This window comes from Haliaeetus albicilla, chromosome Z (genome assembly GCF_947461875.1).
Source record: "Haliaeetus albicilla chromosome Z, bHalAlb1.1, whole genome shotgun sequence".
NCBI classification, from domain to species: Eukaryota; Metazoa; Chordata; class Aves; order Accipitriformes; family Accipitridae; genus Haliaeetus; species Haliaeetus albicilla.
Window position 1 is genome coordinate 25,654,753 of NC_091516.1, and position 15,863 is coordinate 25,670,615.

Genomic DNA, 15,863 nt, shown 5'->3' on the forward strand with positions numbered 1-15,863 from the left:
CTGGGGTTAAACCACAACACCACGAAATAAGAACTGTCCATGAAATGAATGCATCAAGGATCTTGGGTTGTCATGGGGAAAATCACACTGAAGAACTGATGCTTATTTTAGCTTTATTATTACACAACCAAACCATAAACTACATTCTAATACAGGCAGTACTTAATCATTTGAAAGATAAGAGTTGTGGTACTGAAGTACAGCAAAAGCTACATCTAAAAACATATAGAAAACATAAAAACATATGGAACAGAAGAAGTTTTAATGCTAACAAATTGTCCCCAGCTGAATGTAAAAAAGGCTTAATGAAAGTAATATCTTTAGCAATATTTTATATTGATATCAATATTTTTATATTAATTTATTTTTAGATAGTCTATATATATATCTGTATTTTGTTATATTTGTATTCTATGTATTTATATTTCTATATATTTACATCAATTTTTTTATTGATATCTTTAAAATCTTTATCAAAGATCGGGATGAGGGGACCAAGTGCACCCTCAGCAAGCTTGCAGACGACACCAAGTTGGGCGGGAGGGTTGGTCTGCTTGAGGGTAGGAAGGCTCCACAGAGGGATCTGGACAGGCTGGATCGATGGGCTGAGGCCAATCGTACGAGCCTCAACAAGGCTCAGTGCCGCTTCCTGGACTTGGCTCCAACAGCATCCCGGCTTGTATCAGCAATAGTGTGGCCAGCAGGACTAGGGAAGCGCTCATCCCTTTGTGCTCGGCACTGGTGAGGCCGCACCTTGAATGCCGAGTTGAGTTTCGGGCCCCTCGCTACAAGAAAGACGCTGGGGTGCCGGAGCGCATCCAAAGCAGAGCAACGAAGCTGGCGAAGGGTCTAGAGAACAAGTCCTGTGAGGAGCAGCCGAAAGGACTGGGGTTGTGTAGCCTGCGGAGGAGGAGGCTGAGGGGAGACCTTATTGCTCTCTACAACTACCTGAAAGGAGGTTGTAGCGAGGTGGGTGTCGGTCTCTTCTCCCAAGGAACAAGCGATAGGACGAGAGGAAACGGCTCAGGGGAGGTTTAGATTGGCTATTAGGAAAAATGTCTTCACCGAAAGGGTTGTCAGGCATCGGAACAGGCTGCCCAGGGAAGTGGTGGAGCGACGGTCCCTGGAGATGTTCAAAAGACGTGTAGACGTGGCACTTAGGGACACGGGTTGTTGGCGGACTTGGCAGTGTTAGCTTTACGGTTGGACTCGATGATCTTAAGGGTCTTCTCCCACCTAAATGATTCTATTCTATGATTCTAATATATGGTGAGCAACACAAGTTTTCTCATCTGAGATGCATCTATTCCTTCGCTTCAAGAAAATTCTATGTTTTTTTGTTTTAAGAAAGCATTAGAAAACCATGTTTTCTACCGCATGAGCAAAAATAAATTTCTCTATGACCCTTTCAAGAATTTTTATTCTATATAGCAGAATTAAGGATAAATAGCATTAATGCAGGGGCAGAAGTTGATACTCTTAAAGATAAGTCTTGCAGGAAGTCCATAGCTCTTTGTCAGTTTTCTTTTAAATCACAACAAATTTTGAAATGATATTCAGAACAGTGGGAAGCAGCATCAACAGTGATGTTTCCCAGTTACTTGAACCACAGGAGATGAGACCCTGAACTGAACAGTGTACTGCTGTAAGTATACTCATGAAAGTCATAGATGCTAGAAGACTAGTAGAAGAAAAATAAGATACACAAGGTTTGTCTAGAATATATGCTTTATTATTTGCAGTCTGTGTAAATTTTAATATATGATTGAATTTCTACATGATTTTCTCTGTTTAAGCACATCCTGGTCTTTTCCAACAACCCAGTCAGTTGCACCTTTATTATGTACAGTCAGTATTTATGAAATATTGCATATGCACCTATGAACTTAGAAAAACAACATGCAAGGGAAATTGTTACCATGAAACTGATTAAAAAAAAAAAAAAAGACAGGTAAAACAGTCTATCCCCTTTTAGTGTGTTATGGCTTTGCACCAAGTATCAGATGTCAAAACAAACAGTTTAAGATGCTTCTTGTTAAAGGCACTTACTGTTCTTCAAATACACTTTTATATTCAGTTGTATTGCAATAAGAAGTGTATCTCTGGGATCATACTTTCATAACACAGTAGAACAGTCCAAAAAGGCAGCATTAATACAAGGGAAAAAAGGGTTTTTATATTAAAATATGAAAATACCAAGAATTAACACAAACTGTCAGGATTTGGTCCTCATAAAACAGGCAACAGCATTCAGGCAATAGTGATTTCTTTTCTTAGATGCTAACAAAAGTAATATCCCCAAAGATGAACTCTTCCAGTTCCAGCGTATAGATATGTCTAAGTTGAGTAGCATATCCTCTAACACCACCCCCAATAAAAATATAGCTCTTCAAGACTAACTACTGCTCCACATTGGCTGTGAAGGAAGAAACCTCAAAAGAGCATTATACATGCACATACTAGCAAGCCTACAATTCTGTGTCTCTGTATCTGGACAGCTGTCCATAATACCCCTTCTTAGAGTGGTCTGATAGCTGCCGGCGGTACTCCTCCTCCTCCTCCGCATCGCTGCCGTAGCTGCCACGGTTCTCTAGGTAAGGTCTAATAGGAGGTTTCTGGGGTTCTGGAGCTCTGGAGCTAACACAGCAAGACAGGGAAAGAGAGAGATGATGTTTACTTCCATTCTGAAAAGCTCAAAAATAATTAATATTGGCTTTATGGCTGTGTACAACCTAGAAAGGCATATGGAGTAAATAAAACCCCTCCTAGCCCATAAACAATTGCATGGCCATGGTAAGTCTATCTGGAGAGGCATCTTACTTCCATCAAGCTGTAGCCTGATGTTCAGATTTGATCTACTCAACCTACCCAGAAGAATGCCAAATTTAACTAAAACAGCCCAGCATACGTACATACATACATACAGATCAAGAACTTTACAGCACTTCATTCCCTGAGCAGAAAGGTTTTCAGCCATGGCTGCTACCCCAACTGACATTTTCCTCAATTATTTTTGCACCAGATTCTTTCTATGCTTGCTGCTTCTTTTGCATCCCCAGTTTCCTGTCTCAAAGTCTGAAGACTACTTATGTGACATTTCTTAAACTGATAGCCTTCTCTCCTCAATCAAGACTCTCACTAGACCTCTTATCCTTAAAAGTGGGCAGAAATAACCCACATGTTTGCATTTTATACACTCTGGTGCTATGCATTTAATGTGACACTAAGCAGATATATAGAAATAAAATCTGCCAAGGAAGGGCACTGCCTCAGTTTTAAAAGCCATGATTTTTGTAGTCCACGTTGTACAAAGCCAAGATGTTATCCTCCTTCTGCATTGCCCTAGTGCTTAAACACTCCCCCTAGGCCAATCGTTAACATTCCTGTAAAAAGGCAACAGCGCTGATTTCTGTATGTAAGCAAACACTCTGCGTATGTGGTTAAAGGTTACTTTTCACTACTTCTAAAAAGCTTCCAAGGCTATATAAAAAAGTATGCTTTTCTGAACCCCCAAGAAAGCCTGAAAAGAATCACTTCATGTTTTCCATTTTTGCATTTTAGTTTTATACTATGACATCAAAGGATTTGATTCACTAGAAAAAAAAGTCCCATTTCTATCGGCTATTTACTAGGAGGCAAGAAAAAAAAGTCCTGCAGAGCAGAAAACAAAATCCATCATACAGTGTGTTAGCTCTTGCACGGGTGACTGCTCAAGTCACAGAAATATGCAATGTGTAGGGTAAGATCACACAATGGTAAACCAGTCCAGAACTCATTGAATTTTAATGAAAGACTACTACTTTCACGAGACTTGATGGGTGACTTCAGGGAAGTTTCATCCTCAGTTTCCCTACCCACACAATACATCTGTAACTGAATAAGCATTTAAGTAATTAGGTATTATTACGTAACCAAAACAGCAATTATTTGTTAGGATAGAATAACAGCCATCAAGTGTCTAGCACAGGAAAAATGGACATCAGAGGACATGAATGCAGAAAAGCTGAGTAATACTGACTGGGGCAAAAAACTGGCTCTGCAAATATTACAGCAAAAGAATATAGCGTTTCTTCCTGGGTAACTCAAATACTATGAATGAACTAAAAGAAAAAAATATCCTGAAAACCAAGAAGATTGCAGTGAAATTTTGTCCCACCTTTACAGTAATCTTTAAGGCACAACAATGAAGCAATATACCAAGGCAGGATTATTTGTATGAATAAAAAACTGGCAAGATCAGTTTTCCTCCTGCTGGTGAAGCAAACAATCAAGACAGAATACTTTAAACTGGATACACCTTACCTCACAGGCTGGGGCCAGTTCTGTTCTGACTTTGGTGTTTTGACAGGGACAGCATAAATATCCGGGTGCTTCTGGGCTATTTCAAGCTTTAAAAGAAAATAGGAGAAAATAACTGTTCTTTTTAAGTCTATCCATTAGGAATCCTAGACTGTAGATCTAGCAGATCTGAAACAAAGCACAAATTGATAACTGATCTTATTCATACTCCTGCAATTATGTAATTATATAACTATTCTTTTGCTAGAATAGTAATCCAAAGTGCATGTGAAAAAAATGGACTGCCGAAAGCAACAGGATTATTAGAAGTCAGCTTTCTATAGTTACAATAGGAAGCCTTAAAATACGCCCTCTTTTTACATTCAAATTCACACAATAGTATGTCTGTACGTATGGTTTCCCAAACTTCTCTCCCCAGAGGCAAGACAGTCCAAGGGCATGATTTTAATTTTCAGGATGCAGGCTGTTCTATATGCTGGAAAGGACAGCAGGGGGAGAATGCATCTGTTCGTACCCTGGCATTCTGGGCCTCTTGTAGCTCTTGCATTCTTTGCATCCTTGCCTTATGATCCATCTCCTCAAATATTTTTACTTTCCTCAATACAGATTTTGGAGTATTTTCTTGTTCACTTTCTTCCTCTTCCAACTTTGCCTCCTCCTCTTCTTCTGCAGCTGGAACTTCCGGCTGAGAGTTTCTCAGGATGGGACGCCCAAAGGCAGGTTTCACAGAAACAGGTGGTGGTGCTGCTTTAGCTGATACAATTGAAGTCTCACTGCTGACAGCAACGTTACTGGGTTTGGAGTCATAGTTCTTGGGGAAGTCATATGGATCCTCTTTTTGTAACTTTCCCTGTAAGTATAAAACACGCAAACAAAGTCTACATCAGCAACTTCATAATTTTCATTTCAAATGAATGTTTTAATCTGAAATGAATCATTTTTCCCATGTATTTAACAGTGTCAACCTTCATCTGAAGTAACACTTGAAAGGTATTTGAACTGCTGCAACATTTTAGCCATACACTCATACGCTACACATCAACCTATAGAAGACTAGGATGTTTACACTTGTTTGTCCCATTTGTTAAGGATTATCAGAACTATGTGTGTTAGGGGGCAGCACAGAGAAAACTGACCTCCTAAATGATTTGTCAGTACTACCTGACATAGAATATCACTACCAGGAGTTTAGAAGTGCACAAGACCCAAGTCTGTTTTCTATTCCATCTTTATTTTCCTTACACATATCCTACTCTGCCCAGTCTCCATTGTCAAGGCATACTTTAATATAATTTGAATATATGCAGTATGTGAGGGCACCCATCTTCATAAAGAAAGGACTTTGGGGTCAGGTGAGATCAGGAATTGCTAAAACAGAGTTTGATGTCCAAACATCATGATTTTTTTCCCTGCATCACTCCTGAGCAAGGTTTAAATAAACAGTTAACATCAATTTCTAGTGATGGAGACCGATTTCAGAGGTGGTAGATTTCTGGTTTTGTGCTTCACAATAATGGCCGTCAGATACATTAGCCTACATTTGTTCTTGCTGAGCTAAAAAAGTGCCTTTCAATTTGTTAGCACACACAAAAAGGAGTCTACTTTCTTATTCCATACAGATTTGCATATAAAATTTGCATAAAATTACACATATTTGAAGAGAACTGTTACCCTTTAAGTTTTTAACCTGCTTGGTCCTGCAATACTTTCAGTCATTCCTTCTCTTCACACTTAAAATGTTTTCTAGTCTCTGATCATGCCTATTGCTCTTCTTAATGTGACACCCTGGAGAGTCCTCCAGAAAGAGGAACTTTGTATTCAGATTTGTTTCTGTAAGTTTACCTTAGGTGGTTCAGGCTTGAATGCTGGAGGTGGACTTGGTTCTCTAAGGATCTCCTTGCTACCAGCTTTTCTCAACTGAGCCCTTGGTTCTGGACTAAATTTTTTTAAACTCTGTGAAAGAAAATAAGAGATAAAATTACTGCATTATCCAGTAATTCTATCATTTTTTCTCTCTCTCAAGTTTACTATTTTGGGAACAGTAACCAGGAGTCAAATGACTGTCAGCAACCTGGCCACAATCACTGCAGATAAAATTGCAAAATTCAAGGTGATGAGGCATCATCAGGAAACTTACAGAGTTAGGCAGAAAAGCAGAGCTATTATTATTTTTGCTCTACACAATGTAGCTCTAAAACACTATCAGAGGTAAGATAAAGCTACAGTTTAAAAGCCTCTAATTTTTAAGCCATACATACAGGGCTTTCAGAAAGTCCAAAGTACAGTCTTGTTGAAAATCCAGTCATCTCACCTCCTCATGATGCACAGGTTCAGATGACCGGCTAACAGATGAAATCCTTGGTTCGTCCAAGGGCTCATCAAGTTCATTGTCAGTGTATGCCCCCCCTTCTCCATCTGTATCCTCTAGGTCACTGATCAGACGGCTGTCACAACTCAAATAGTCAGCACCCATTGCAGTAAGATAAGACATACGATCATCTGCATCATCTTCCATGCCATCCATCTAGAGAAAAGTCAGTAAGAATTAAGGAACAAAGATTAAATATATAAAAATCAGAGTCTAGTTAGGTCTCAACATGATGCCAAACAACTCCTTCAGAATGACTTTGCAGAACTGAAAGAAACTCTAATGCAGAATCGTAAAGGAAAGTCCTGTAAAAGTTTATGCCTCCTCACCATTCTCCCCTAGCCACAGCATTAGTATAACAGAAAGAACTATAATAAGTAATTTTTTGTTTCCAAGAACAGCTGACTACTTGTCTAACCTATCCAGCATTGGCAAACAAAATTCTGAAAAATTTTTACTGGCAAGAGATTTATCTTGAGACATCTGTGTAACTTAGTATAGCATGGACTGACTGCTTACCTTTCCTTCTGATACCCATACTGCTTCTCCTTGCTGTTGCTGAATTGTATCTTTCAGACTACCATACCAGCTATCGTTGGCCGAATTCAAATTGATGGTGGCTGTAAAAATTGAAGGAAAAAGCATACATACACAGCAAATGCAATGTGAACCTTTATCCAGTCTTTGCTGTTTAACACTTTTTGTTTTAGTTATGTGAGAATGTTAAACAGCCATTTCATTTAGATCACTGACAGAAGCATGGTATTGTTATTTTATCGTTTGTCCATTTCCCAAACTTATTAAATCACTTATCTTTTAATGACAGTACACCGATTCAAAATTTCTTTTGTATTAGAATTTGGCAGAACAAGGAACTTTGAAAAAAGTCAAGGAAGGGATTTCTCATGACCATACCTTCACACCCTTTTAGTTCCAGCCTGCATGACTTAATATGCAGAGTAGTAAGTGGATGTCTCAAGGCTCACACAGTCACATCCACTACTCTCTTGGTAAGCAGGTTAGACATGCATTCTTCCTTACCTGTAAAGAGGTGGGAACAAGTTTTCTTCAGTTTGTTTGCTTGCTCATAAAGTTTTCTTGAGCTCTTGTTAGATGTGGAACATAGCCTTTGTCTCATGGTTTTCACACCCTGCTTACTGTCTGGGTTAAAGAAGACCACAATTGGAAACCACTGGGTATAATTTAGCAGGTCCACTGCTTTAGGAGTCACATCCAACAGAGCATGTTTATCCTGTTAAGAAGAAAGCCCAGTCAGTGTGCGGCTTATGGGGAACAAGAGGAGGTGGTTGGAACACGGTATCCTAAGAAAACCAGGATATTTTTGTCCAACAAACCCCCACAATTTGTTGGATTTTTTCCCCTGCAGTTATATCAGATCCAGAAGCCACAGCAGGCAGCCTTTTTCTTTCAGGTCCATTTTTCTGAACAGCTTTTGCCTGAATGTCCACATTCTTATGTTAACTAACTCTCATGTTAAATAAAATGCAATTATTCCACTTTTTTTTTTTTAATAGGTAGTGAAAGTTAACTAGATTTTCTCTCTACCTGCCCCTTCCACAGCTTCTACTACCACAACTATTCTGTGTGCTACCTGTGAGCTTGTATCTACACTTACTAGCTGAGACAAATCTCACTTTCTTCATTTAATATATTCCTTCTTAGCTACTTCTAGTGCAAAAATGAATGGGATTTTCAAACATGTGCTTCAGTGGGGCCTGAGCTCTGAACAGACTTCTGTGTGACATTCTAACCCTCTGGCATCAGCTTTATTGAGCAATAAGCAGGGCAATAAGATGGAGTACGTTCTTTTTGCCTACGTTTTTCAGGCTTCTTTATTACCACCTATTTACTTTATCTCTAAACAGTATTACAAAAAGAGTCAATGCAGTCTCAGTAGATGCTACTTAGCTATCATAGTCACTTCCTGTTCAGTTCAACAGTAGTAACTCTGAAGCAATCTAAAACATTAAGTTTCTGATGACAGTAACAGCAAGTAGAGCACTGAATGACAGTAAGGCCTCCATGGCAAATTCAGAAAGCGTATAATAAAACACAGATGCCCCCTCTGTTCAAATTTAGAATGGGCTAAGGAAGGAGAATTTAATTTCTAGTATCAGGGTCACCCTCCCACTTGGAGGACAGCTATCAAAATCTTAAAAATCGTTACTGAACAATTTCAAAACAGTCCTGTCATTAAGCCAAGTCTGCTTATTACAGAAATAGATGCCATGAAGATTTGAGGACTCTGCAAGTTCTAGGAGCAAACATATCAAACAACACGCCTTTGAGTGTAAGCAATTTTCACAGAGAAATACTCTACCTGCTCAATGATCTGCCTCACAGTGTTCAAGCGCACTACCCCAGTTGACTTCTCTGAACCTGCGTCTCTGGGTTCTGTCTCTGCAAAGACAACATTTTAGCTTATCTAGACTGGTCAGGCAGCTATGATTATTAAGTTAGCCATTCTCTCAGTTAAGGATGATGAGGAAGCTAGGAGGACAACTTACTTGCTGTCTGGTACAGGTGAGGCAAATCATTTGACAACTTCTCCATAGCGACATCTGCAACAGGGCCAAATATCACCACAGGTCTCTTAAAACCAGCTGAAAGAAAAGTATTTGGAGAAAAGATAAGTCTGTGTATTGGCTTTGTGTGGCAAGGTTTTGGTAGCGGGGGGGGGGCGGTTATAGGGGTGGCTTCTGTAAGAAGCTGCTGGAAGTTTCCCCTGTGTTCGAAAGAGTCAATACCAGCCGGCTCTAAGATGGACCCGCCGCTGGCCAAGGCCGAGCCAATCAGTGACAGTGGTAGCACCTCTGGGATAACATTTTTAAGAAGGAAAAAAAAGTTGGGACAGATGGAAATGGCAGCCAGAGAGAGGAGTGAGAACATGTAAGAGAAACAACCCTGCAGACACCAAGGTCAGTGAAAAAGGAGGGGGAGGAGATGCTCCAGGCGCCGGAGCAGAGATTCCCCTGCAGCCCGTGGGGAAGACTAAGGTAAGGCAGGCTGTCCCCCTGCAGCCCAGGGAGGTCCACGGTGGAGCAGATATCCACCTGCAGTCCAGGGAGGACCCCATGCCAGAGCAGGTGGGTGCCCGAAGGAGGCTGTGACCCCGTGGGAAGCTTGCACTGGAGCAGGCTCCTGGCAGGACCTGCGGATCTGTGGAGAGAGGAGCCCACAGAGCAGGTTTTCTGGCAGGACTTGTGACCCCGTGGGGGACCCATGCTGGAACAGTCTGTGCCTGAAGGACTGCATGCCGTGGAAAGGACCCATGCTGGAGCAGTTCGTGAAGAACTGCAGCCCGTGGGAAGGACCCACGTTGGAGAAGTTCGTGGAGGACTGTCTCCCATGGTAGGGACTCCACGCTGGAGCAGGGGAAGAGTGTGATGAGTCCTACCCCTGAGGAGGATGAAGTGGCAGAAAATAATGTGTGATGAACTGACCATAAACCCCATTCCCCGTCCCCCTGTGCCACTGGGTGGGGGTTGGTAAAGAATCCGGGAGTGAAGTTGTGCCTGGGAAGAAGGGAGGGGTGGAGGGAAGGTGTTCTGAGATTTGGTTTTATTTGTCATTACCCTACTCTGGTTGATTTGTAATAAATTGAGTTAATTTTCCCCAAGCTGAGTCTGTTTTGCCCGTGATGGTAATTGGTGAGTGATCTCTCCTGTCCTTATCTCGACCCACAAGCTCTTTGTTATATTTTCTCTCCCCTGTCCAGCTGAGGAGGGGGAGTGATAGAACGGCTTTGGTGGGCACCTGGTGTCCAGCCAGGGTCAACCCACCACAGTCTGATAAAACTAGTTTTATATAAGTGGCACAGACAAGATCCTCAATTACTATGCAAGGTTATGAGTAAGTTGAAGATATTAAAAAATATATTTTAAAAATTTTATTTCTCAAAACTTTGTGCAAAAGCATAACTCACACAGAAAGCTATTTTTATCAGCTGAGAAAGCAAAAGAAGTGGTTTTAACTTAACAGCTTCCTTCTTGCTTCTAGTGAAGATGTATTTAGAGGATTCTATGTTCTGAAAACATACAGCAGATCTTCAGTAATCTTTGCATCCAGCAAAACTGCATGAACCTTGACCCAGTGGGTTTTGTGTGAATAAAGATACAAATGCTAAACCAGCTGCAGTGCAGCTTTAAGAAGCAAAGAAATGCAAAATTCTGTTATGCTTATGTCAAAACAAGTGCAAACACAGTCCTCATAAGCTAATGGGGGAATGCCATTCTATTTTTCAGTCTTCTTCTTGACATCTGGGAGCTCCTTTAAAATACTTTTTACTATTTGTTTTGTTCCACAATACTGTCATGTGTCAATACCCAGAAAATTATCTTGATTTGCTCAACATCACTAGTAATATAGCTAGTTTAGAGTCACAGAGATGGACCACAACAACCTTGACTACCTTTGGACAATCTGTTGAAAATACTTGGGTTTTATTTGCTCTCAAGGTAATGTTAAAGTAGTATTTATAAGCAAGCTAAAGATTGTGATTGATCTCAGGCATATGGATTGTACTTTCAGAGCTAGCCAAGGGGAAGCTGAGGAAACAAGAAAACCCTGCTTGCTGCTTCTTTTTTTCATTCTAAACCTTGAAATTGGCACGTGTAATTTGGAGGCAAAGGAGAACAGCAGCAGTTTAAAAAAAGCTTCTTTCTTAAAGTAGTTAATAGCATCCAGAAATCTGCAATCTGAGAAAAATGTCATCCCTTCCTGTTGCTCAAATTGAACATTGAACCTCCAAATTGGGTTTGTTCAAAATCACTTACTTAGCTGACCAAACATTTGGACACTAAACCAGTCAGCAATAAATGGGCAACTGGCTCACAGCAGTCTCACTTACCCTCACGCAACTGAACTCGCTCATAAGCTGGGAATTTTGTGCTCACAGATACAATAGTTGTCAGATCCTCACGACTCTTCCTCAAATTCTTCTTCACTCCAGATCGCTGGCCACGTGTTCTCCAGAAGTCTGCTCTATCACTTGAGCCATCTCTTTGGGCATTTTGAACACTGGCCATCTGCTCAGCTCTGACAGAGAAAGCACAGAGTTCATTTGTGCAGAACTAGTCAAAGAGGGCAAAGGCACTTTTCATCAAAGAACGACCGATTTTGAATTTGCAACAGGTAGGTTTGCCAGGTAGACAGCCATGAGTGGAGGAAAGAATAAAGAAGTCCAGGTTCTTTTCCCCTGGAGCAAACAGAGTGTCTGAACAATGCTCTGACTTGCCATAGCTACAAGATTGCTGGGCAGCAATGAGCTCTCAGGTCTTAAAACTGGTAATTCACACAAGCATAAATAAAAGAATGCAACTGCCAAGAGGTGGTGAGAGAGTGCAACTCAGAACTGAAGGCCTAAGAAATTTTGTCCCTGTTTTCTTCTCCATTAGGCTTTATAAGTTAAGTCACTACAGCATAGAAAAAAAGGCCAGTTTGGTCAGATCAGTTAACAGAGAGGACAGAATGTACTAACCAGGAAAGAGGCAGAGGAGTCACATAAGAAGCATATTTCAGGAACTTCTGTACAATGCAATTGTGAGCTTTCCATGCTCAAGAACTTAACCGCTACAGTCTAAAAAATACGCTGATTTTTTTTCTGATTAATTTGAATACTTTTACTCATTGTGCATATTTGAACACTTAGTATTACCTCACATGAATTTTGACTAGGAAAGCATATTTAAGCAAAAAACATTGCTGTGGTTCACTCAGTATTTCACACAAAAATAAGGACTACAGCTACCAAGAAATATTAGCCTTGGAATAAATTCTTGAAATATTTTTCCTAAGGATATACAAAAGAAATTCAAGCACTGAAGTTCTTTTAAAAGATTAATCATCAGTCTTCTTGAACAGACAGTCATGAGCTTCTTAAGGTGTACTTTTTTGTTACTTTGTTTGGTTTGATTTGATTTGGGGGGGTGGGGGGTAGAAGGGGGAAAAAAGGAAAAAAATTTTTTTTCTAGAAAAGGAACTGAAACAGCTAGTGTTCGAAGCTTGACTGATTGCTGAAACAGGAGTTCTAGGTCTCTTTGCAAATACCTGATCTAGTATGCACGTAACACCATCCTTTGTCATCTTCTCCTTATGTAATGCCATGGTTCTAAAATCTACATTTTTACAGGGACAATTGTTGTGAAAGTAAAGACAAAAGAATTTATTCATTCTTGAGTGGGGTGGAGGTGTGTGTGTGGAAAGTTATGACATAGGAAGCAAAAATCATTTGGGAAAAAAAAAATCTTACTTCTAACAATGGATAGGAAGACAGGATGCCACCTTACCTGCTCTTATTTGGAATGAGGCCCTTTTCCAGTTCATTTCCAATTCTCACGGCCAGCCAGTTTCCCAGTTTGCCATCATACAGCGTATCAACTACTCTAAAGATCTCCCCTCTGGTGAATGCTAAGCTCTGTGGTGACTCTTTTTCACACTCGAAGTGGCTCCTGATGAAGAATGAATCTCCTCTGCCACAGGCCATGATGTCTCTGTAGACTGAAACAGGAACTCCCCTTTAGTTTACTTTTTTTTTTTTTACACTTGAAAGAAAGATTAAGCTGTCATCCTAGAGAACAGTTTTGAAAGCCTTCCCCTCCACTCAAAAAGATGCACAACCACAGCCTTCCCATCCATTGCCCTACACACACATTATCAAGACTGTTCTATACTTGTACATGCACAGCCCTTGCAGCTCTGAGGGAAGGAGGTACTTGCACCTTCCCAAAGCAAAAGGCAGCTATGGTACTTCAATATTACAGTAGGCTGTCTCTCCTACAACTCAAGAGGCTTTACTCACTCCTCAGTTCATCAGTAAAACTGTCCATTTGCTGCTGACTGAATCCCTTATGACTGCCAAGGTACAGCAGAAAAGGAATGCTAACAGCAGATCTTGGCTAGCTGCTACAGACAGAAAAGCAGAAGGAACAAGCAGTACATTGTCGCTCTTCAGGATTAAGAAGAAATGCTATTTGCTAATAATGAAAGAGATGGACAAGTGCTCTGAAAAATACATCACACATGCACATCTGTATGACCCTCGTAGTATGGAATACAGCTATGTTCTAAACTACTGAAAAGGAGGGTAACTAAAATGCTACCAAGAATAAGCACAAGAAAGATTATTTGTGGTTTCACTGACAAAACAGAGCTTAAAAGCTTCATGAATACACACACATTTTGTTCAAAGCACTTACCTTCATATTTGCTTTGAGCCAAAATTGTCACTGTTTCACCTTTGGGAATTTCTAAGAGATACAAAACAGCATCTTCCCGAACAATGCCTCTGAAGTCTTGAGTGTTCACCTATGTACCAAAAAACCCCAACTTTAAAAAAAAAGAAAATCAACACCTGAAAAATCAACAATAAAAGGAATAACCAAAGATTTTTCTTGAATCTAAAAAATCTCAAATATTCTCTTCCTTTATTATACTTTTTTTTTAAAGTCAATATGGATGTCTGTTGTCATAAGGAATATTTTATTCCAGCCATTAACAGTAATCTTTCTGAAATAACAAAGTCCTGAATGTGCACTGCTAGGTTGTTTCTTCTACTTCAAGAGGCTCCAAAAGGCCTTGAAAATCAAGGCTATCACAAGAGAAAAGAGGCAGAAGAGAAAATTACATTAGCCTCCTATTTGGATTTTCAGAAAAAAAGGAGAATGTAAGAGGACAAAACGGCATAGATGATATAATTCAGAAACTGGAAAAATAAATCACTGTTACCCAAGGAAATTGGAGAAAGATGAAAGAAGAAAAATATGCTGGCCTCAATTTTTTCCCCCTCCAAGACTAGGAAGAAGCATTGTACAGAAAATTTATGCTCCCATCTTGGGGCATTTTTTCTTGATTAGTATTTCTCCTGCCTACCTGTTCCACAGAATCTTAAACAAACTAAATTTTGATATACAATTCTCCTTCAAAAACTCATTTCAGTAAGATATCTCTACTACACATACACACTTCCAAAGTGGTAACTTGACTTGATGAGATCATAATTTCTTCCATATTTCCATTAAGAAGCAAACCAAAAAATACAAAAGTGATTTGCATTTCAGGGACACATACTTATACTCATACCTTAAGAATCTGATCTCCTTCCTGCAGTCCCTCCTGATCAGCTGAAGTGCCTTCTTGAATTCCAGCAATAAATATCCCTACATCATTTCCGCCAGCCAGTCGTAGACCCACGCTGTCCCCTTTCTTGAATCTTACCATTTTTGTATTAGGACTACAAGATTTAGAGGCAGAAAAAGGAATTAAGGGCAAAATGTTAGGCATATGACAATAACAGGATGTCAGAGGAAAAAAATTGCAACCCTTTCAACAAAATTGTATCAATAATATTCTTAGTCCCTTTCTTTCACTCTATAGGCTATATTTACCCAGGTAACTCTTCAGTGAGGGAAGGAAACAGAGAATTTGCATTTTTCAGAGTGGAAACTGAACTAGGCAGAGTTACTAAGTGGCATACACAGATTTGACAGAGCAGGAAAACAGCTCCCTGTTCCTGAAGTCCCAAAATGTTTCCCTACCTATTGAACCCTCTCTCAGCTGAGCAGCTGAGCAGTTTTTTTGTAAAACCAGCCTGAGTTGTAAGTAATCATACTAATTGTTTTTTTCCTCTATATGCTTCAGAGCTGTCATATGAATTAAATTTATACCTGTTTTCTTTGCTATTTAACATGTTTGTTAGACAGAAGTCTTCAAGTTTTCTTTTCATGAGAAATATTTCCAAGTATGATAACAATCAGTCCTTTCATATTGCAGTGGGATTGCCTACTGGACTAGGTTCAGCTTTTTTGCTGTCAGAAAAGCTGTATGCCTGAGTGACCTTCCAACAGAGAGGACAGTACTTATCTGTCAGCCTTTCTCAGTAATACCCTAAGCCTGTATTATAAACTCCCCTTCAACAAAATAATCACTTGATTAATTTGCACATCAATGACAACATATGCAGGGTCCAACCCAGAAAAGATCTGAGAAGAGAATAATCCATTTGAGAAAATACTCCAAGCTACAGAATATCTTCAAAACCTTATTTTTAGGCTTCTCCTTCCAATCTCAGTGCTCCTCTCCCTTCAATTTCTGTATTTGGAAACTCTCAAAAGAAAACACGTTAAGTTGATTTCCTATTAATACAGTTTGCAACTTTTAGTATCTTAACTGTTAAAGA

General features: G+C 39.8%; 1 protein-coding gene across 6 annotated transcripts in view; it reads right to left on the bottom strand.

Annotated features, from left to right (window-relative positions):
* Positions 1-1,710: 1,710 nt before the first annotated feature.
* The window catches only part of TJP2 (tight junction protein 2), a 69,211-nt gene continuing 55,058 nt past the window's right edge, over positions 1,711-15,863 (bottom strand). For all 6 annotated transcript variants that reach the window (XM_069776973.1, XM_069776974.1, XM_069776968.1 and 3 more), the window contains 13 exons: positions 14,768-14,918; positions 13,885-13,993; positions 12,976-13,186; positions 11,538-11,725; positions 9,196-9,291; positions 9,009-9,088; positions 7,709-7,919; positions 7,187-7,287; positions 6,611-6,823; positions 6,142-6,252; positions 4,814-5,149; positions 4,303-4,388; positions 1,711-2,637 (listed from right to left, as the gene is read on the bottom strand). In XM_069776973.1, coding sequence (XP_069633074.1) covers positions 2,469-2,637; positions 4,303-4,388; positions 4,814-5,149; positions 6,142-6,252; positions 6,611-6,823; positions 7,187-7,287; positions 7,709-7,919; positions 9,009-9,088; positions 9,196-9,291; positions 11,538-11,725; positions 12,976-13,186; positions 13,885-13,993; positions 14,768-14,918 — 2,062 coding nt within the window. In that variant the 3' untranslated portion in view covers positions 1,711-2,468. The remainder of the gene's footprint in view (positions 2,638-4,302; positions 4,389-4,813; positions 5,150-6,141; positions 6,253-6,610; positions 6,824-7,186; positions 7,288-7,708; positions 7,920-9,008; positions 9,089-9,195; positions 9,292-11,537; positions 11,726-12,975; positions 13,187-13,884; positions 13,994-14,767; positions 14,919-15,863) is intronic.